The sequence below is a fragment of the Sceloporus undulatus genome, chromosome 3, assembly GCF_019175285.1.
Source record: "Sceloporus undulatus isolate JIND9_A2432 ecotype Alabama chromosome 3, SceUnd_v1.1, whole genome shotgun sequence".
NCBI lineage: Eukaryota > Metazoa > Chordata > Lepidosauria > Squamata > Phrynosomatidae > Sceloporus > Sceloporus undulatus.
Genome location: NC_056524.1, coordinates 263,736,835 through 263,759,985, shown reverse-complemented (window position 1 = coordinate 263,759,985; position 23,151 = coordinate 263,736,835). Strand labels below are relative to the sequence as shown.

The following is a 23,151-nucleotide window of genomic DNA, read 5'->3' as shown; positions in this document are numbered from 1 at the left end:
AGTGTGTGAATCCCTGATGGAAGGACAACAAGGTTGATGCCATTCTGGTTAAGTTGACCATAGAGTTGTGTTAGATATTCCTAGAGAGAACATATGAATAAAATCCGTGGATAATCAAATCCGTAAAAGTCAAATCCACAAATGTGGAGGGGCAAGTGTATACTTGACTATAAGTTGACCTCACATATATAAGTTGAGGGCTGGTTTTGGGGCCAAAATTAAGAATTTTGATATAACCCATGGATTGGTCAAGGGTAAAACTTAGGGCCATGTAACAAAGAATGTAAAGGATGGAGCAAGGAAAACAATGGAGTTTATCACATGGGAAGAATTTCTCTTAATTTCGAATGAAAAGAAAGTGGGGCCAGATCAGCGAATTTACGTGAATTCAAATTGGGTTCGAACTGACTTCCCGTTGCCTGAAAATAGCTTGCCATTGCCCGAAATTGCGTTTGATCGCCTCTCACTCAATAACATTAAACTGCACGATTGCGTTTGGACTGACTTCCCATTGCCTGAAATTGCGTGTGGTAATTTATCACACAATAACATTAAACCCCATGATTGCGTTTGGATTGCCATTGGATTATACTTCCAATTTCCCTTGTCAGATAACATCCAATGCCAAAGAATTTACTTGATTCCAGCAGTCATGACTGTTTGTGCTCACACTAAAGCCTGAATGGATAAGAGAGCAGAGGAAGGCCAGTGCTACCAGGACAGATATCAGTCTTGCCTTTCACCAGGGGATAGTCCATTTTTAAATAAGAGTTAAAGTACAGTATTTACATCGACCCATGGATAAGGCAACTCAGGTCTTTTGGGTCAATTATTAACCTAAATTTCTAGACTTATACATGAGTATAAACAGTGATCGTTTTCAGCCCCAACAAGAGGTAAGGCACAACTCTCCTCTTTCCTCCCTCCATACTCACAACCACTGTGTGAGTAAGTGTGTGTGACCAAATTGTTTCTGGAATTGAGGGGATTGTAGTTTGTTGTGGTCACAAAGAAGGATAAATGTCTCGCAGAACTACAACCCCCAGAATTCCATAGCCTTGGCCCAGGGCAGTTAAAGTGGGGGATGAAAACAGTTTATTTCAGCTGTGATCACCCTGCTTGTCTCAAAGCACACTGCAGGCATAATCCAACCTGAGTCCGCTTTAAATAGGGAATGCTCCCTTTTAGACTCCTCTGTCATAAATTGCTCTGGTGCTGCCACAATAAACTACAATCCCCAGAGTTCCCTGGCACTGAGCCAGGGCAGTTAAAGCGGCCTCAAACTGTATTAGCTCTGCAGTGTATTTTGCACCAGAGAAGGCTAAAAATGTCCCAAAAAACTACAGTTCCCAGGATTCCCTAGCACTGAGCCAGGGCAGTCAAAGGGGCCTCTAAACTGGACTATCTCTGCAGTGTGTTTTGGACTTTTGATACCACTTTAATTGCCATGGCTCAGTGCTAGGGAATCCTGGGAGTTGTAGTTTCTTGTTGGCACCAGAGCTCTCTGACAGAGAAGGCTAAAAATGTCTCACACAAAACTACAATTCCCAGGATTCCCTAGCATTGAGTCAGGGCAGTTAAAGCAGTCTCCAAGATGGAATATCTCTGCAGTGTGTTTTGGACCAAAAGAAGGCTTAAAAACGCCTCACACGAAATTGTAGAAATGTAGTTTATTGTTCCACGTCCAGAGCCGAGTGGCAAAACTACATTTCCCAGAGTTCCCTAGCATTGAGCCAGGGGCAGTCAAGAAAGGGGGCCTCAAACTGGGGGTTATATATGATCTCTGCTGCAATGTGCCTTGGGCCAGAGAAGGCTTAAAAACAACGCCTCCTCCTCCTCCTCCTCACACGACACTGTCGTTAATATTGTGTGGCAGCAGCAGAGAGGGCTCCTCTCCGTCTGACAAAAGGAGAAGGCTAAAAAAATGCCTCACACAAAAAACTACAACTCCCAGAGTTCCTTAACACTGAGTCGGGGGGGGCAGTGAAAGGCGCCTTTATAAACTGGGATTGTCATGGAGTGTCAGTCAGTGTTAGAAGGAGGAGGAGGGAGGGAAAGGCGAGGCGAGGCGAGGCGCGCGCGTGCGTGCCCTCGTCGTCATCGGGCGCGCGCTCAACGGTCCTCACCTCCGAGGCCTTCCTCCTTTTCCTCCCCGTTTCCCCTCAGCGCGCAGTGCGCATGCGCGGCTGGGGCGGCGGAAGAGGCAAGGGCCCGCGAGGAGGAGCCGCCGCCGCCGCCGCCATCCTCCTCCTCCTCCTCCTCCTCAGTCCCATCACTTTCCTCCTCCTCCTCAGCGTCCGGCCCGGGAGAGGAGAGAGAGGGAGAGAGGCCTGCTCCGCGCAGACCCCCATCATGGTAAGGAGGAAGGCAAGCAGGGCCGCCATCGCTTGGCAACGCAGCGGGCCTAGAAGGAGGAAGGAGGAGGAGGAGGAGGAGGCAGGGGCACAGGGCAGGGAGACCCACCTCGGCCCCGGCCTCCTCCTCCTCCTGGCCTCCGTGTTGGGGAACTCTGGGAAATGTAGTTGTGTGTGTGTGAGTGTATAGTCTTCTCTGGGAGGCGACCTTGGGGTCGAGCGGCGCCCTCTCAGCCTCCCCAGCAGGGAAAGAAGGCCGATGATGTCCAAAGGAAGCCCAGGATGAAGGTGGCCTTAAGGGATGGCCCTGAGGCTGAAAGGGCTGGAACAAGGCACACAACAACAACAACAACAACAGTGGCAGGACTTGGTCTTTTCTCCCTTTGAGGCTTTGCCATCTGGCCAACCGTAGCATGGAGCCCTGGCAGTTAAAGCGGTGTCAGACCAAGTTATTTCTGCCTTTCCTCTTTTTCTCTTATATATATATATATATATATATATATATGTGTGTGTGTGTGTGTGTGTGTGTGTGCTCAGTAGCACAGCATGGCTGACTGTTGGACTGTGGTATTTCTTCTTCTCTGCCCAGGAGTGCTGGTGCTTCACAAAACTACAATTCCCGGGATCCCGTAGGATGGAGCCCTGGCAGTTAAAGTGGTGCCAGACTACATTGTTTCTGCAGTGACCAGATGTCCCAATGGCAAAGCAAGACCAGGCACTACAAAATGTAGGGCATTCAAGCAAAAGTGGAGGACATGAGCAAATGAAAGCTAAAAACACCCATATACTTATAGATCCAGGCTTCTTAGTCAGGCTCCAAATGGAGGACCTGTTGGAATTCCTCCTGGACAGAAAGACTAAAATGTCGGATGGGTCCTGGAAAAGTAGGATGTGTCTGGTCACCCTGCCAAGGTCCTGTTATTGTGTGCTTTCAAAGTGGTTTCTGACTTATGGAAACTCCTAAGGCAAACATGCCTACCAGGTGTCCTCATCATCACCATCATCTTATTATTATTATTATGGTTGTCCCATGTTTTAGGATCAGAAAGCTTGGTCCCTTCAAGGACTGGCAGCAGGTGCCCCTGGTTTAAGGGTTGGGAAGGGCTTTTGCTTGTTGTTGTTGTGTGCCTTCAAGTCTTTTCCTGACCCTAAGGCGAACCTATCATGAGGTTTTCTTAGCAAGATTTCTTCGGAGGAGGTTTGCCATTGCCTTCCCCTGAGGCTGAGAGAGTGTGACTTGCCCAAGGTCACCCAGTGGGTTTCCATGACCAAGCTGGGAATTGAATTCTGGTCTCCAGAGTTGTAACCCATTTCTCGACCACGCAGGCTCTTGCTTTTGGTTTTATGCAGACTTCAAACACACAGACATCAAAATTTCATACTTTGGGGTGTGGGCCCTTCCTGATAAATTTGGACATCAGTGTAATCTGTGAATGTGGGCAGTATGTTAATTTGTGCAAAGAGCTACTACAAGGCCAAGTTAACTGTAATCAATACTTTTCGTTTGGTGTTTAGGCATAAATCAAAACTTGTTTCAAAGCGGCTTCCTCTGAGGGTCAGTCCTGCTTGTCATGGTGCCTCTTGTTGTTGTTTTGAAAACCTGGCAATATTAGACTCTCTAAATGGTTTGGGTGATGGACTATGACTGCTTAAGAATAAGTAATGCAGACTACGTCTATAGATACCTGTTTGTGTAGTGTATTTGAATGTCTGGAGAGAGATTTCTGAGAGGAACTACTTTGGCCTGTTTTGACAAAGGTCAAAAACACACTACAGAAATAATCCACTTTAACTGCTCTGGCTGAGTGCTAGGGAATCCTGCGAATTGTAGTTTATTGTGGCACCAGAGCTCTCTGAGACAGAAGGCTAAATGTCTCACAAAACTACAGTTCCCAGAATTCCCTAGCATTGAACCAGGGCTGTTAAAAGTGGTCTAAAGCTGGACTATTTCTGCAATGTGTTTTGGACCAAAGACACCCAGGATCCTGTCGCATCCTTTAGTACTAACCATTTTATTGTAGTTTGTAGAAGATGGCAATGGCAACACCCCTCTGAAGAAACCTGCCAAGAAAACCCTATGATAGGTATGCCATAGGGTTGCTGTAAGTCAAAAATGACTTGGAGGCACACAGCAGCAACAACAAAAGACTCAGAGCTGGTTTCTTGGCACACAGGTAGCAGTTTTAGGCATTCCTAAAACTGTGGGACACATTTAACAAGGGGAAGAAATTGACTGATACCCAAAAGGTATACCCAGAAGAGTGACAAAGCGTCACTCACTGTCATCTGTGACTCTTGGCTGAAACAGCTCCACAATTATAACCTGAATGATATCCTGGAGGCACCGCATTGTCAACAGATGTCTCCCAAGTGAATGGTAACTCAGGAGCAACAGTGGCCCATTCCTTAAAAGTGGCAGTCAGTGGACTTGTGCCAACCAGTGCGCCATCAGCTGCTAGTCAGCGGCAAGCTTCCATGCACAAAACAATTGTACCCAGTGGGGACAAAGTTGGTATAATCCCTGGCATATCAGAAGCTAGCCTGATGATGGTTTCGGTGTCGGACTCCAACTCTGGAGATCAGGGTTTGATTTGCCACTTGGCCATGAAACCCACTGGGTGACCTTGGGAAAGTCACATGCTCTCAGCCTCAAGGGAGGGAAACCACCTCTGAACAAAGCTTGCCAAGAAAACCCCATGATAGGTTCGCCTTAAGGTTGTCTTAATCAAAAACAACTTGAAGGCACACAACCACAGCAACCCTGGCATGTAGTGCGGGGGTGAGATTGCTGACCCTCTCATTTAATAACCTGAGCATCACTGACCCAGAGAACACTTAAGACCAAGAAGCCAGTTTCTGTTCCTATATTTTGTTCTTTTGCTGAGCTCTAAGATAGTGTGGTGTAGTGGTTTGAGTGTTGATTATGACTCTGGAGACCAGAATTCGAATCCTTGTTCAGCCATGGAAACTCACTTGGTGACTCTCAGTCTCAGAAGAGGGCAATGGCACCTTCCCCAAACAAATGTTGCCAGGAAAACTTTATCTCAGGGTCACCATACGTTTGGAAACGACTTGAAGGCACACAACAACAACACAACACCTGAGAGCCAGCGTGGTATGGTGGTTTGAATTCTGGACTAGGAAACTGGGAGCTCAGGGCTGGAATCCCTGCTTGGCTATGGAAACCCAGTGGGCGACCATGGACAAGTCACATTCTCTAAGCCTCAGAGGAAGGCAAGGGCATACCTACCTCTAGCCAAACTCTTCCAAGAAAACCCCTAAGTTTGCTTTAGGATCACCATAAGTTTGAAATGACTTGAAGGCACATAACAACAAACACAGTAGACCCAGCAGCTCATTCACTTGCTCATCTTCCAGTGACATGTGACATCACATCATCTACTTAAAAGTAACAGGTGATTTGCTACAAAAGAGAATCAAATTTGACACTGTTTGTGAATGGCAGCATTCAGAAGCTAGTGAGAAAATATTTGAATCTCTCAGGAGATTGTTTACTTACTTCAGGAGTCACTATCCTTTGCCAAAAGACTTCCAAGAGAGGATGAGGTCATTGCTGAACTAGAATTTATTGGCAAATTCACTTCTGTTAAATTGCACTATTTGGGCCTGTACTGTTCTTGCCCATTACAGATTTTTAATCACATAGAAGAGTATTAAGTATTACTACCACTAAATACTGTTTTGTATGGGTCATTTGAGTCTTATTTAGATTCCATAGACATGCTGCTATATTATATTGACCATTTGTGCACACATGAATACATACAGAGTAACATGAGCCAGGCGAGGAATGGTCTTGAGTACATTTGGCTGAGTGGGACGTAGTCCACCAATAAATCCATAAATCTAAGGGACAAGACCGTATATGTCATATATTTTTCATTATATAACACATGTCTGCCATGCCTATTTTATTGAAAAGTAATCATCCCTTATTGTCCTTCAACGTTTGGTTGAATTCAGTGGCACTTATTTTCAAGTAACTGTGGTTAGTGCGGAGCTGAAAAGTCTGTTCCCATTTGTTTTCTTAGTTGCTGGATTTTAAAAGGCATGTAGAAAGGCACTCAAGTTCCCATGGAATATTTTGCCATTAGAAGTTTTAAAAATGAGTCCTAAAGATACGAAAAGATATTTTGAACGCCTGTTTTTGTAGGTTGAAATAACAATGTTACTTTAAATTAATGGACTGTACATAATAAGTAATGTGAAAATTGCAACTATATTTATTTAGTTCACAATGTATTTATTTTATTAGCAGGCATCTGTGATTTTCAAGTATCATATCCTGATTATATGGTTTGAGCACTTCCTATTTACCTGTCACTTTGGACACATTGCACAAGCTTTCATTAAGATATCACACAATATTCTCCAGGAAGTATAGTGAGTGTACTGAGGCTTCTGAACTACTTAAGGTGTTTGAATGCATTTAGCTTTGACCTCAGAGCACACACCCAGGATGTTTTCTCCTTAAAATTAATTTATTACCCATGTATATATCAACACGCAGCTTTCTGGGAAAGGACTACTAAAATGGAGTAGTCATCCAGTGTAACTTGAAGCTACAGCAAAGTATATTTATGTTGTAGTAGGTGTCTCTAGAGGTGAGGAACATCTTCCTCCCACCTTCTATAAATAGTCTGGCAAAAGAAATGGAAAGGATAAGATCATATGTCACTTAGATTCAATATGTTTAGGTGTATTTTAAATTTGTAAGAACTTGTCATCAGAATTTGAAGTTGCAAAACAATGAATATGCTCATAAAAGGCTCTGGTGTGTTAGAATGTAAGACTGTTTTGGACAAAATGTATGCCTGCCTGCCTGCCTGTCTTCAGTAGCCATATAATAATAAAATGTGGCTTACAGTATCTGATTATTTTCTCAGGACTGCTAATTCATAATTTTATTAGGGTATAGTATTGTCTGGTTTCTTTATATTTCCCCAGTGCAAGACAGCAAAGACGTAGTCATGAATTCTATTGTATTCCTTCCCCAGTCCCATTGCCTATCCCATACACTCTGTGGCATATGTTCATTAGAGCAGCTAAGAAGTGGTGTACATAACAGGACTGGGGGAAAGAAATGGGTAAGAATAGTTGAAATCGCCTTTTCTGCCACACTGAACTGGAGAACAGAAAAGTTTACACACACATTCTTTGGATAAAAAATTGACAACCAGGTTAGGGTAGGGAGTATCTGAGTTGGACAGGCCTCATCCTGCAGCTGGAAAGACCTTTCTGCAATTCAGAAACTAGTTCACAGCAAGTCAAGGAAGGTAGGTCTTGTTGCTTGTCTGTGCTGTTATTAGGAGGAAGCTCCAGCAAGTTCTCATCTTAACTTTTGGTTCTTGGGCTGCATTTCGTTGTTCACTTACCCGGGAGTATGTCTCATTTATCATAATGAGGCTTACTTCAGTAGCCATGCATAGGACTGCACTCTGAATATTTGTGTTTATAGGTTTTTAGGACATGATAGTGGTGTATATTTATATTTTTAATATTGGTTTGCAGGATGTTCCTTGTACTGCAGAACAATTAATTCTTAAAAGCAAACTGGTTATACTTCTTTACTGTAGATATATGTCTGGGAAACAAATCAGGCGATCAAACAATATACAGTATTTTAAAAAGAAAAGAAAATCTGTATAATATCATAAGATGTTATATCTGTACTTTATAGTTTGTAAGTTCTCAAGACTCACATTTACTTACTTTTCCACATTTGCATCATAAACACACATTCATTCTGCAAAACTGCCAGGTTTCTTGTCAGCTGGATAGCTTTCTGGGTGAATTTTTGCTGGTATAGAGTCTCCCAAGTGACTCCAGAAACTGTGACTCACCCACTTTCTATCATTATGAGTTTAACCTCCCCGCACCCACTTTCATCAATACATTCTTTTCAAGGTTTCTTCAGTATTTTTTAAGCTCGTATATTTTAATATTACCCAGATTACTTGTGTGACCCAAATATCTGTAGTCATAGTAGATACATATTCTACTGTACTAGAAACTATCCAGAACATTGCTGCTGTATGCCTTAGTTCACTGCTAGATAGGAATCTTTTCCCTTTGTGCCTTACACAGTGCATCACTTAACAGCACTTTGTGAGCCATTTTAAAGTGATGATCTCTGAATAAAAGATACACTTTTTAATATAAAGTGGGTCTCATGTGTTATCCTCAACATCACATTGTTTTTTATGGTGTTAAGCATTTGAGACTTTTCAGATATCTTTGAACTTTTCCGATTGGAAAGAACAAGTATGTTGAAATGGCTTGAGCATTCAGCTAAGGCTCAAAACACACTGCAAAAATAATCCAGTTTGAGACTGCTTTAATGGCCTCAGCTCAATCCTAGGGAATCCTGGGAGCTGTAGTTTATTGTGGCAACATGAGCAAAGTATATTGGAATTAAATGTAAGAATTACATTCTTAAGTAAAAGGGACCTAGAAGAGATATGGAACCAGCATCCCAAACAAGTTTTCTTTTTGTCTGCTCTAATCTTCTGTCTGACCCATTAATCACTTTTGAGTTGCGTTTTTGAAAGAATATTTGCTGTTACTCCTTAGCTAAGCAAATGTCAAAAATCACTTTTCTGTCTTCTGATACTTTTATAGAACAAGTTGAAGTCATCACAGAAAGATAAAGTTCGACAGTTTATGATCTTCACACAGTCCAGTGAAAAGACCGCAGTGAACTGTCTGTCTCAGAATGACTGGAAGTTAGATGTTGCAACAGATAACTTTTTTCAAAATCCTGAACTGTATGTACGAGAAAATGTAAAAGGATCATTGGACAGAAAGAAGTTAGAACAGCTATATAATAGATACAAAGGTGAGTCATTTTTGTTAATCTCTTCTACGCACTAACATTAGATTCTGTGTCTCGAATGTAGGGCACAATCTTGGGTTTCACTGGGAGCAGTGTTGTGTTTTGTGTTTCAGAACACAATGAGGAAGAGGATTGCATATGGGTTATAATAGAGATGCAAGTCCAATGTTCGGGCCCCATGTGGCCCTTGGTTTTCTCACCCCTGAAGCCTCGTACCAGTCCCACAAAGCCCCCTGAATCCCCTCTTAAAAATATAGCATGAATTTTGTCTGCAGGGTCCATAAACACAAAGAATTAAGGCATCCGTATACCTTCCTTTAGGGATGTGGTTAAGATGCTGACTCTGCTGATTTCAAGATCAGTAGGTTGACAGTTCGAGGCCCAGATGTTGTATGATGGGGTGATTTCCTGTCACTAATCCCAGCTTTTGCCAACCTAGCAGCTCAAAAGCATGCAAATCCAAGTAGCTAAATAGGTACCATTTCTCAGTGAGAAGGTAGCAGCATTTGGTGGAGTCATGCTGGCCACAGAGCAGTCCTTGCACAATGTTGGCTCGGCTTAGGAGACGAGCACCGCTCCCTACAGTCAATTTCGACTCGGCATTCATGTCAAGGAACTACCTTTTCCTTTATACTCTAGTACCATGTTCCTTTTGCTTGGCCAAAACTGCCCGCCCCAGAGTTGGCATTCTATGTTGTTGTCTCTCATTGTAACAGCTACAACAGTCAGAATGTCCTACTGTCATTATTGTGAGGGAGTGGACCAGGCAGACCCAGCTCCATCAGGGCTAGCCTGGAAGAAGAGACTCCTCCCTTCATAACTGTCATCTTCCGGCCTGTGAGGGAGTCGACTAGGCTGGCCCAGCTCCATCAGGGCTAGCCTGAAGAAAAAGAGCCCCCCCCCCCCAACCCTCTGCCCTGGTCCAGGCCTCAGACGGAGAGAAGAACTGCTGGACCTGATCCCCCCCCCCCCCCCCGCACGATTCCCTTCTCCTTTTGTGTCGTGTCTTTTAGATTGTAAGCCTAAGGGCATTGAACCATCTATTATCCCCTCTGTTGTAAACTGCTTGGATTCCCAGTGATTGGGCGGTATATAAATAAATCCTATTGTTGTTGTTATTGTTATTACCACTGGGAGAAGCAGCATAAGTGGTGTGTTGTAGCTGCTGTGCATTCAGAGAATCTTTGGGCAGTGATAGAGCAGTATTTCATTTCATGGAAATATTCTTACTCATCACAGGGGAAAGGGAATATCTAATTGTTATTAAGATAATTCATAAATTTTTAGATGATTCATGTATATAATATTGTTCTTCTTTCAACAAACCTATAAGATCTGTCAACATTCGTCTTGCAGATGAGTGCATGCTTGCCTAAGGCTACATAATGAGTTTGAGGAACAGATTTGCACTGTGGACTTTCTGATCTGTAGTTCAGCCTTTTAGCTACAAAACTATTCAACTTTCATCTTAATTCTTAATTAACCTTCCACACAAGTGGGCAGACTCGTGAGGCTAGTTATAGTCTAGCCCTGTGATGGCGAACCTATGGCACGCGTGCTACGGGTGGCACTCGACACCATTTCGACAGGCATGGGGCAAGGGAGAAGGCGGAATGGGCACGTGCCCATTCTGCCTCCTCCCTGCCATTTTCAGGCCTCCCGCTGCCTCAGACAGTGGGAAGCCAGAAAATGGCACCTGGAAGGAGGAGACAGAGGCGTGTGTGTCTGTCTCCTCCTTCTCTCCCGGCTTCTCTTCATGAGGAGTGAAGGGCCGAGTAGAAGGTGGCTGGGACGCGTGCCCAGCCTCCTCCTCTCTTTCCCTTCGCTCCCTTCGAAAGGGCTCCATGGAGCCCTTTCACGGGGAGCGAAGAGCTGAGGAGAAGGCGACTGGGACGCGTGCCCAGGCTCCTTCTCCTGCCTTTCCCTTCTTTTGCCGGCCTCTGACGGCCCCAGAAGGGACCCTCAGGGGCCGGCAAATGCTGGGGCAGGAACTAGAGGCTCCTCCCTCTGAAAAGAGGGCGGAAGCCCCACCCCTGGAGGGTGGAAGCCACGCCCCTGGCACTCAGCCCCCATCCTGGGGGGTAGAAGCCCCGCCCCCGGCAGGTGAACTGGAAAAGGTTCGCCATCACTGGTCTAGCCCATCTGGAGGACACCAGCTTGGTGAAAGCTGATTTGCATCCATGCCAGACAGGTTATCACACTGGGATGGGATAAGGATGGGATCACTCCCCTGTCCTTGTCCCTGATGGCACGAAAGGCTTTCAAATTGTTGCGCCGATACCACCATTAACCTGTCCTTAAAGTGGCATTGTATTAATGCAAACTTCCATTAATACAAAATGCCGGCCAATGTCACTTAAATGGGTTAATGCCAGATTAATGATGGGATCGGCGTGACTTCATCAGAAGGCCTTTCGCTCCATCACAGTCATTCATGCTTTCCCGATGGGGTAAGTGCGAATGTGGTGTGAAAGTCCTTCCCATGATCATATGGGAAGGATAGGACAGTGACAGGACAGGGACGGGATGTCCCTCATGTGATAATCTCCCCTGTTCAACTTCTTTTTGTGGCTTGTTTCTACTCTTCTCTAGAATCTCTAGCAGTATTGGCAGTTCATCACTGCTCCCATCCTAGGCTGCCTTTTAACTCTATTCACTGGGAAGGTAGGTATAAGCCAGTATTTCAATGAGAGAGTCAGGTCAAGTGACTGACTGAGCCTCCTCTCTGAAATGGAAATAAGTCACACACCTTACTCAGTGGTGTCATTGCAATAAAACAGGGATTAAAAAGTATTTCTCACTCATTTAGAAATGCTGTATAAAAGGTGAACATTCAGTGGCTACTGTCAGCATGTAATGTCTCTAAGACGGGAAAGTACATTTAGATACGTATGTGGCATTTGCCTTCAAATAGTGCAGGGCTGCAATCCCATTAGCAGAAATGGTTTCAGAACAATTGTAGATTTATATTTATTTTATTTCATTTTTAAATCCCAAGATCCTCAAGATGAGAATAAAATTGGCATAGATGGCATACAGCAGTTTTGTGATGACCTTGCGCTTGACCCTGCCAGTATTAGTGTATTGATTATTGCCTGGAAATTCAGAGCTGCAACACAGTGTGAATTCTTAAAGATGGAATTCATGGATGGGATGACAGAATTAGGGTAAGTGCTTAGCAGGTATGTGAGCGTAACCCAATCCTATGTAGACAAAAGTAGTATCTTATATCTCAAGGGAAGAGCTGTCAATACTGTCCATTTGCTAGTCTTAGCCACACGTATGCTTCCTTTCCCCTCCCTCTCTCCCTCCATAACACACCCAAACACCCCCCCCACACACACACACACTTTTCATTTTCTAAGGCCTATTTCAGTTTCATTCTCTTCACAAACTTCTTATGTAAGGTCCAAACAATGATACCTTTAATGGGCCAACCAAAATGTGCAATTACATGTTGCAAGCTCTCAGAGTTTCACTACCATATGGTCACTGGTAGATTTTCAAAGTTAAGGAAATTTAATGTTCATTTTCAATTCAAAGAAGATGTTTCCTTGGAATCCAGTATGTCTCCTTCCTTTGTGATGGCACAGGCTCCTATATACAGTAGATAGAGAACACTGAATTTCTCAAGAAGTCTTCATGTTTTGCGTCAGGAAAACTTTAGGTAGTGTAGAGGCAAAGCATGCCAATCAGTCCCAATATTAGAAAAAAAAATCCTTTACCTTTGTTGGAGGCAGAAGTCTCAGATGGCAAGGTCCCAGTGCACTGGCACTTTCCATAGGATTCCCCTGTGATGGCTAAAATGTGGTATCTTGAAATCCAAAAAATATCTATGGGTAGCCATGTTGGCCATATAGCAAATCCAATAACATCTAAACAAAGATATCTTTATTGGGCCAACCAAAATGCACAATTTTATTCTCTACCTATATAAGAGCCTAAGGCTTCACAAAAGAAGGAGACATGCTGGATTCCAAGGACACATCTTTGAATTACAAATAGACATTAAATTTCCTTGACTTTAAAAATCTCTCAGTGACCACATGGCCAAAAGAGGGGAGGTGCCAGCCTGCAGATAGCCCTCCCTACCATCTGAACTAAGACCAGAAACAGAAAATGCAGGCCTATAACTAACATCTTCAATTGTTTTTCGCCTGTTTGCCTGATGAAATAGCCAGTGAGACTTTGAAAGCTTGCAACATGTAATTGTGCATTTTGGTTGGCCCAATAAAGGAATCATTGTTTGGATGTCATTGGATTTGCTATATAGCCAACACCGCTACCCCTAGATGTTCTTAGGGTATTAATTGTTCTGATTAGCTGGCTGGGACCCTCTGCCTAATCTTGTGTAATTCAGTAATGTATATGGTTGATCCATACATTGAAAATTAGAAGATGCTCCAAGCAAGTCTTCTGTCGTATTGTTTGAATTAAATACTTTTAATTTATAAGGATTTTACTTAAAACAACTGACTCTTTCTCTTCACAGCTGTATTTTTTTCCTTGTTGTTTTATTTGCTTCTGTAACCATATTAACTAATCTGATCAAAAGAAGCTTCGGGGCCTAAGGTTTTCCTGATATTTCTTGCAGAAATATAATTTCATGGAAATATTTTTTTTTTCATCACAGGGGACAAAGGGAATGTCTAATTTTCATTAAGATAATTCACATATTTTAGATGGTTCAAGTAACTTCAAGCCTGACCTTCTGTGAATGTTCCAACTCTAGAGAGTTTATGAATTTATTGATTAACTTTTTGTCATTGGATAAATACAAAAGAGAAACTCAGGAAGTATTAAATCCAGCTATTTCTTTCCTAAAATGAATGTGGCATTATATTTGTCTGGTCATGAATGAATTATGGAAGTATTTTTAAGCATACAGTAGGCAACTGACTAATACAAATGCTAATTTCTTTTTAAAACAAATTACAGATGTGACAGCATAGAAAAGCTAAAGGCCCAGCTTCCTAAAATGGAACAAGAATTGAAAGAGCCAGGAAGATTTAAGGATTTTTATCAATTTACTTTCAACTTTGCAAAGAATCCAGGACAGAAAGGTTTAGGTATGTATGCCAAGATAGCCTGGTGCAAAAATAAGCCAAACCATGTGTAGGAAAGCAGAACCCTGGAAAATTGCTGCTGAATCCCCAATGTGGTTATAGCATAGGAGACCAGCCTGCTAAGATTTCCCCAAGCAGATACAGTCTCTTGTAAAAGTACAGTCTGACTGTACATCCTTCCCTTGATCTGGAAGGCCGTTGATGAGCTTTGTCTGTTCATTACTCCTTTCTCCTCAAATAGATGTATTTGTCACAGGACAATGTATCACTGAAATTTGGGGTAAGTTCAGAAGCAGTCTTTGTTACTACGGTACATTTAAAAAGCTGAGTGGGGGCATACAGTGCATATGCACAGACTCATGCTGGTATTAGTCTGAGTCTCTAGATTATTATGTATTTATTGTTACTTATTTCTTTTATATGCTGCCTTTCTCCCAAAGTGGAATACAAGGCTGCTTCCAGAAGTAGTACATTAAAAATATTTACTATAAAACTTTTGAAAACAATTTCTTAAAACAGCAAGAGCCACACATTAAATTCATCTCCAACTTTAATTTTTTTTTCTGTTTTCTTTGTTGTTTCTAAATAGAAGAGTTGAAAAGTTGCCATTCTGGAATGAACATGTAATGAGCTTCCAAAACAAGGGAAAAATTGATAGAATTTCTCTAAAGCCTTCTACATGTCCCAAAGGCATGGGGTTGACCATACTTCTTTTTCTTTTACTGCATATAACCATTACCTGTTGAAGGGAGACAAAACATGTGGCTTGATGTACTCCTAGAATACTGACTGGTACAATGGGATTGTAGCTGCCTCCATAGAGTTACTTGTGTTCTAAAATGTAAGAAGTGAGGAGATGAATTAAAATATTTTGAAAAAAGAAAATAATAACACGTGGGGCCTCAGTATCCACAGAACTGCCATCTGCGGATTTAAGCATCCGTGGATGGCACGCCACCGTAAGGGACAAGAAGTTGCGTTGGCCCTAATGGCAGTGCAGCCATGTACACATGCTGCCATTGGGGACAACGGGGGCTATCCCTAATTGCAGTGGAGCCGCATGCAAGCTCCACCATTGGGGATGACAGGACTTGAGGTCCCATGGTTTTTGGCATCTGTGGGTGTGGTGGTCCAGAGTGGATCCTCCATGGATACCAAGGTCTGACTGTAATAAACAATTAAAAATGTTCACATTAAACATTATAAAAACATTAAAAGTTAAAACAAATAAAACACACATCTAAATAAATTGCCATCTAATGCCTGTTTGAATGAAAATATCTGCCTGCCAGTAAAAGAAAGCAGGCAGAGGGTCTTCTGTGAAAAGGAGTTCCAGAGGGTGGAAGCAGCCACTGAGAAAACTCACTCTTGTGTCTTCACCAAGTGAGCCTGTGATGATGATGGGACCAAGAGAAAGTCTTCCCCTGAAGATCTTAAAATTCCATATAGGGAGACAAAGTCCGTCAGATAGTCTGGTCCTAAGCTGTATAGGGCTTTATAGGTCACGACCAACACTTTGGATTGTGCCTGGAAATGAACTGGTAGCCAGTTAAGCTGTTTTAACAAGAATATGCTCACTATAATTGGGAGTTCTGTCAGTTATTGGGGGTAGGGAGGAAATGGAGGAATGCCTCCCTAAGACAATACCACCACCACCAACAGCAACAACGTATATTCATAACACCCTTCCCGCAAGAACTAGGGACTCTTAGCATGTTCTTGTGAGCATGTTTTCCTTGCCATCAATTCTTTCTGGAGTGATAAAATTTGAATGTCTGAGGAAGTTTGAGTTACTGTTTTTGTTTAATGTTACAGACTTAGAAATGGCCATCGCTTACTGGAATTTAGTACTTCATGGAAGATTTAAATTCCTAGACTTGTGGAACAAATTTTTATTGGTAAGCTGAATTAAATTACTTGATGAGAAGCAATGAGATTTCTTAGTTTTGGGAGTATCTGTTGCCTGGTTGTTCCAGATAAGTAGCCTATGTCCACAGGCAGTAGTCAGCCGCTAATGACATGTGGGCCAAATTCTCATTACTGAGAACTGGCAGTGACATCTGTCTCAAAACTGTGCTTTAGTTTAAACATGAATCGATAGGATGTGGGTCCAACAAGTAAAATTCGGAATCTTGACAAGAAATTGAATATCTTACACAGCTGGAGAGGAAAACCTTGCCTAGTGTTGCCTGCTGGACTGCTCAGTTTGACAGACAAAGGTCCCCTGATTGCCCCTATGCAAAGACCCACTAAATAAGATGGACATGTTGCGGGATAAAGTTGGAGGGTGGGGGACATGCATGACTGGATCAGATTTCATTCCATTTGCAGGGAAGGAGAAAATGAAACAAAACATTCAGCTGGCGCTTCAAAACAAGTGGAGTCCTGAAAGTAATACTTAGGTGGTTGTTGCAGTACCAACCCAGTGATCCTGGCTTTATTTTTTGCTCATCTTCCCTGTGCTAAGAAGGCAGACCAGGAGTAAAGGGCACTCAGGTCATGCTTCAAAGCCAGTTGAGCGACCGGAGTAGAACTCAGCAAGACTCTTGACATGCCAGATGAATGAACCTGGTTTTGATCCCTACTCACTTTCCTAGCATTGGGAAGGTGAGCACGGAGAGAGGTTAAATTCATTCAGCCAGTAGGTTGCTAGTCTGCCTGGCTTTGCTGCTTCCATACCTGTCAAGCACCTGGTTCATGGGCTGTGCTTCATTTTTGTGATCATTTCTGAACATACTGCCTCTGGTCCGTTTAGCCCAATACAGTCTATTCTGTTTAGCAGTAGCTCTCCAAACACTATGAACCAGAGTGTTCCCAGCATTGTTGCCTTACAACCTTTTGGGATGGACATGCTGGGGGTTCAGCTACTCTTAGCTGTAGCCTCTCATTTTGGCCTGCTGAAGGCTTGGCAATGTTTCTGACACTATGATTTTTGCACAAACAGGAACATCATAAAAGATCTATACCGAAAGACACTTGGAACCTCCTTCTAGACTTCAGTGCGATGATAGCAGACGATATGTCAAATTATGATGAAGAAGGTACTGTTGCTTCTTCCTTCTGTAACATTTTTGTCCAAATAGCCCTTCATTTAGTAAATCTTCCTCAGGAGAATATTTCTTTCCAGTGCAATTCTCTTTTTTGCTTTTCAATGCTTTCCCCTTAATTTTCTTCACAACCGCGCTTGGTCCTTTGCTGGTATTCTAAAGTGTTTTGCTTTAATTTGAGGGGCACAGTGAGCATAAACAGACAGAGAGTTGTTTGTCTGGCTTCTGAAAATAAACCCACTTCTTTTGTGCAGACACTGGGCACAATCCAGAAGTCAGCAATTACAATGGTGATCATTGCCATAGTGACTGACCATGAATTTGATTCTGGAAAGCAGTCTCTAGCAAGAAGAAGCTTTGTGTGTGGGGGGAGTGGGGGAGAGAAATCCTGTTGTCATTACCTTGCTTCAAAGGTTTACCCTGTTAATTTGGCAAACCCAATTACTGGACCAGCCTCTGCTAGAGTCACTAGTCCTGCCATGCCCCTCTTCCCCATGTCTTCCAGTTGACTGGCGGATTTAGTGGAAACTATCTATGCGTATGCAAATTCCTTGGTTTTGTGTGCTTTCCTGCACCTTTCACTTGCTCTCTGTGAAGTATTCAGCTACAGATGAAGAGCATTTCTACTACTTCACCTGTTTATGTCAGAGGAAAAAGGTAACTTTTAGTCAAACCCTAACTCATGCTAGAGTAATGGTTGCTGGACTGCTGACCAAGCTGGCTAGGCCTTCTGGGAGTTCAGGTCCAAAACAGCTGAAAGATCTGAGTTTGAGAACTGCTGCTCTGTATTACTATGCACAGAGTCAGACAGTTGGGCAAGATAAAAACTAGGAAGAGGTACTGCAAAAAAGGAAAGAGAAATTTCTACAAGAGACTTAATAAGAAATATGATGACCTCTGGCTTGATCAGGAGATTTTCTTCAACAGAACAATGCTGAGTGAGTCTGCGCATTGAAATCTTTTTTTTAAAATGTATTAAAATAAATGCAAACTTTCATATTGGAGGAAGGACCTAGGTTTTAACTTCACATTGTGAATTGTTATTCCAAGAAATAATGAGCTTTAAAAATATCATATGACAGAGACAGTCTCAAGATTATGCAATCAGAATTTTTAAATAATGAAGTATGAGTACAGGTCTACTTTCCAAGGCTATACTGAGCATTATTAAAGTAATACATGTGCAGTGATTGTACATTTTAAAGGTTTTATATCAATACCAATCAATACTATTACTATTACATCTCCCTCTGCAAGAACTGGTAAAAATTCTGTTCAAGTGTAATGGAAATGTAATAATTCATCTTCTCTCTACTCTATCCTAGGAGCATGGCCAGTTCTTATTGATGACTTTGTGGAATTTGCACGCCCTCAGATTGCTGGAATGAAAAGTACGACAGTGTAGTGCTAAATGAACCTTCTAGAGTGTACATAGCCTGTACAAATAAACACAATGGGGGGAAATTGCACAGTCAATTTCTTCCAACTGACTGAACAGGACTGAAGACCAATCCTCAAGAAACAAAGGCTGAGGGTTGAGGCAAACCTTTAAAGGATCTACCTTGGACCATATCAGACTACAGGTGGTTTGGGCTTCTCTCCTAGCCTAAGCCATTCTTGCCTATTTAAAAACTCCAGCATTGTGGATAGCATCTTTTTGGGTTTTTTTTTTTTGTTGGATTGTTTTTTTAAATCGAGCATCCCAATCCTTTCCATAAATCTTAAAATGTTGTTGGATGGTTCTTCTGAAATTTCTGATTCCACCTAAAGCACATGCTCTCTTCACCAAGCAAAATCTGGCATGAGTATTTCACAGATCAGCATCACAACCCGATTGCTTTGAGTCTTGTTTTTTTTAAAAAGGGTTCATATAAGATATTATTGGACTAGCTGGAATGACCACAACTGAGGCTATCCTAAAACAGTGATATGTTTTCCTATGGTCTATTAACAGTTGTTGTTAGCATGAATGGCAAGGGTGCCTCCCTGCCCGCATTTAAAAGTAGGTCTTTAAAAAAAGGCTTGTTGTTTTCTCCCTCTTCATCAGGCTGTCCAGTTGTACAGGTGCTTGATTTTACACTGTTGAAATACAGCAGAGTTACTGGGCATTTAACAGTGCTTTTATTTTAATAATATAGTCAGAGACACTGGGTGCCTAATGTTGACAATTGAACCTTCTGTAGGACTCCTGTCCTCAGTAGGTGGGCCATGTGATGTTTCTTGAGTCTCTGCCTGTTCCCGCACTCCTTTTCCTCTTGTTCCCATGGTTTTCTGAATGACTTCTCATGTCTGCCAGCACCGTAGCCCTGGCCACCATGTTTCTTTACAGTCTCACACGTACAGTGTCAAAGGGAAACAGGCTGGACCTGGAAAGCCTGTGTCCATCTGGACTAGTGACACCCCCACCCCATTCCTCCATATTCTGCCTTGCAGTTTAATTGTGTTGTACTGTTACTTGGGGTTGGGGTGAACAATGGCTCCATGGAATTGGAGCATTTCTCTTCATTACTCCTCAGTCCTCAGAGGTAGTGGGTGCACCTGCCATTATTTATATAGCTTTGTACCTCTGTCCATTTTTTTTTACCAGTTCCAAGGTGAGCAGAGTTATGATGAAATAGGCTTGATGCCATTTCTAAGTTCCAGTTGGGCTAGCATTTGGAAAAACAAGGGCCAGCAGGTTTAATCTGAAAAGTGGGTATTAAATTGCTCCCAGCTGCTCTTCGAGTTGCTCAATAAAGTTTTGTAATCTTGAAATGCTTATATCTTTGTTGAGGAAATCTCTCCCCTCCCTCACCAAATTTCTACTGAAACGTTAAAACTTGAATACAGTACTGGATTTTTAATGTTTGTTACGCAATATAGAATTCTTGATTAGGGCTAAAGAAGGTTTTTTGATTGTTATGGAAGAACAATGAGTGTGATACAAAATCTCTTTTACACATGATGGCTTGAACCGTGTAATGAAAATCTGTATCAAGTTGGTGGTACTTCTGTGATGGTCAATGTTATTGTGACCATTCTGTGGTGGTCATTGATGAATGAATTTGTTCTTATTGTTAACTTCAGTAGGAAACGCCTAATGCAGACATCAACCAGCTGAACAGAAGTTCCACAAGGCTCTTATCTATGTATCACAGATGGGTAACTTGTGGCTTTCCAAATGGAGTTGGACCACAATTCTTACTGATCTTAGTCGGCACACCCTCTGGTGAGGGATGATAGCATGTGCAGTGCAGCAGCATCTAAAGGGCCACAATTTGCCCACCCCTCTTCCAAATGGAGATCCAGATGAAACATGGGTTTTCCGTTCACATCAGTAGCAGTGGCAGAAGGCAAAAGGGGGTTGATGCAAGCACTTATTATTAACATTGGAATTGCTGCTTAGGTGAAGCCCCTGTATGTGCTCCAGAGCTGCTAGATCAAAATTCAGAAGGCCATCTTCCCCCAGAAATGTTTGAATTAGAGTGAGCGTAATTCAGCCAAATGGGTCCAAGCACTTGTCATGGCAGAGATTTAAGTATGTATTTTACTCTTCCACTGTGTTCAGTGGAAATTAGCAACTTGCTTAACTTTGGCTCAGTTTTGGGCATACTTGGGCTTAATGCAGGTTTAATGTTGCTCAGTTGCTTAACCATGGTTAAGAAATTGGGAGTGTCCTGCAGGCTCTTGAAAATCCCCCTCCCCTCTTTCCTTTTTGGAACAACCATGTTTAGTGTTGCATTTCCCTAAAACTTAATGCTATCCATTGTTAGCTTTAAACAAGAATGTGAATCTTAAAGTTGTGGAGCTAGTTTACACCCGTTGTTTAATGTTAACTATACTGTTAACCTTGGCACAGATGTTGCACAGAATATGGTCAATACTGAAATAGGAAGAGGAGGAAGCTGCCATGGGTGAAAGATGTCTTTCAACCACAATTAAAAGATTTGGAAATTTTACATCTGCAGTAGTCTCCACTGAATGTAAACCGCCACTACAGTTGTGTCTAATGCCCAGTTTTGGCCGTTCATTTCAAAGTGCGGTTTTATTCTTTGTTTTACATGACAGCAGCACTTGAAATGCCATCTGGCTATAATGTCATTTTAACTCCATGAGTGATACTTTGCAATTTTCTTGAAATAATCATTTCACTAAGGAAATATTAGGAAATTTCCCATCCCATTATGAAAAATCTTTTCTAATCCTTAGTAATGAGAAGTTCAGGCTTGGCATATTAAATAATGTCTCATGACTGACATCTCATTTATCCATGAAATTAGAAATGCACTTTTATGCACATGATAAAATAATTTTAAGGAGGGGAAAATCCTTGAGTGTTTAACTTTTATTTTTAAGCTCTACAAAGTAGTCAGAAAGGTGCCTCCTTGTTTCCTAACACTGCCCTTTTGGAAAAGCTTGGCATGTGTTATTTTAAGGAAACAATGTGATAGTTGAGAAATTCTCTTCTTCAGCTGCTGCAATTGGCAAAATCCAATATTTTGATCTATTCCTTACATTTGTTTTCTCTCGTGTAAATATCAGTGGAGACTTGAATTATAAAAATCCTACCAAGTGTGTGTGCTGTTTTCTGTCTTATGAAAATTTGGGTACAAATTCCTCCCAATGAGTCATTGATGTATGCTGTGTTATTTTTTGTGTTTTGTCATTCTTGTTTCTTTTCGAAATTTTAAAAATGAGATGTACTTAATCCTATCCCTGTGAAGAAGGTTGAGGCAGAAACGCCATGCTGGTCTTGTTGTTGTTTTTTAACAGTGTTGAGGCCTTTTCAACGAAATGGATTTTGCCATCAGTTTGGTACTACACAATTTATAATTACTGTGTAATTATAAAACTGCATTACATAAAGCATTGCTGTCTTAAGTAGCAGAGAAACAAAAGTCAATTGTGTGGTTGCATCTTTGAAATTTAAGAAAAGGATTCAGTCCACCACGCACAAGTTGGCCACCTGCCTTTCCTTACTGTGGGACCTGTGTTGTCAAAGCTGTGCTTGGCAGGATTGGGGCTAGTGGCAGAAATATATGGCTTAATGATGGTTTGCATCTGAATGTAAATGCCTGGTTCTAGGAAAGACTGAAAAATGCGCAGACCTATGCCCGGATGTATGTATGTGTGGATGTGTGGATATTTTTTATTTTATTTAAAAGTTGTGTGACCATGGGTTGATTTTAGTAAGAAATGCAACCCAAACTTCAGTCTGTCAGATAACTTCCCCCTCATAATTTTCAGTCTCTCTTTTGCATACAAATACAAATCCCTAACATTTGGGTTTTAAGCTAATGTGTAGAACTAAAACTATCCTGCTATAGAGAACACTTGGGAACCAAGGTTTGTATTTCAATCACATGATCAGCATCTTTCTGTAACTGAATTGTAATTTCTTAGGGGGAAAAATCCCTCCAACAAACCAGAGGCAATAAAGTTCCAGCCCAATTGTCATGATAAATCTTTCTCATGAATTATTTATTTTAAAAATACTTTATTTTTAGAAGATCGAGGCAAAGTCATGGAATGTGAGGGTTGGTTACTGTATCACATCCTTTACACGTCCATGGCCGGATTCTCCTTCCTAGTCATGACACATTGGTTTCAGTTTCCACATTTTATGAGGGAAGGCTGGGGATGATATGTCAGTGCTTAATATAGCTGGTCCAAATCCTGTGCCTTATGACTGGCATGTGATGGCTGGAATCCTGTTGGTTAGTCCCAGCTAGAGTAAACCCATTCTGTAAACTTGAATGTTAAGTCAGCACATAGGTAAAGCCCATTGATTCAATGGATCTACTTTAAGTAGGACTAGCAACAGAGAGCCAGCATTGTATTGTGGTTTG

The 23,151-nt window shown here is 42.0% G+C and overlaps 1 protein-coding gene across 1 annotated transcript; it reads left to right on the top strand.

Moving 5' to 3' along the window:
- The first annotated feature begins 2,178 nt into the window (after positions 1–2,178).
- DCUN1D1 (defective in cullin neddylation 1 domain containing 1) lies at positions 2,179–22,766 on the top strand. Its single transcript, XM_042459126.1, has 7 exons — positions 2,179–2,355; positions 8,997–9,213; positions 12,209–12,377; positions 14,149–14,279; positions 16,092–16,174; positions 17,221–17,317; positions 18,649–22,766. The coding sequence occupies exons 1-7, from the start codon at positions 2,179–2,181 to the stop codon at positions 18,726–18,728; spliced, it is 954 nt and encodes a 317-aa protein (XP_042315060.1). The 3' UTR covers positions 18,729–22,766.
- Positions 22,767–23,151: the final 385 nt, after the last annotated feature.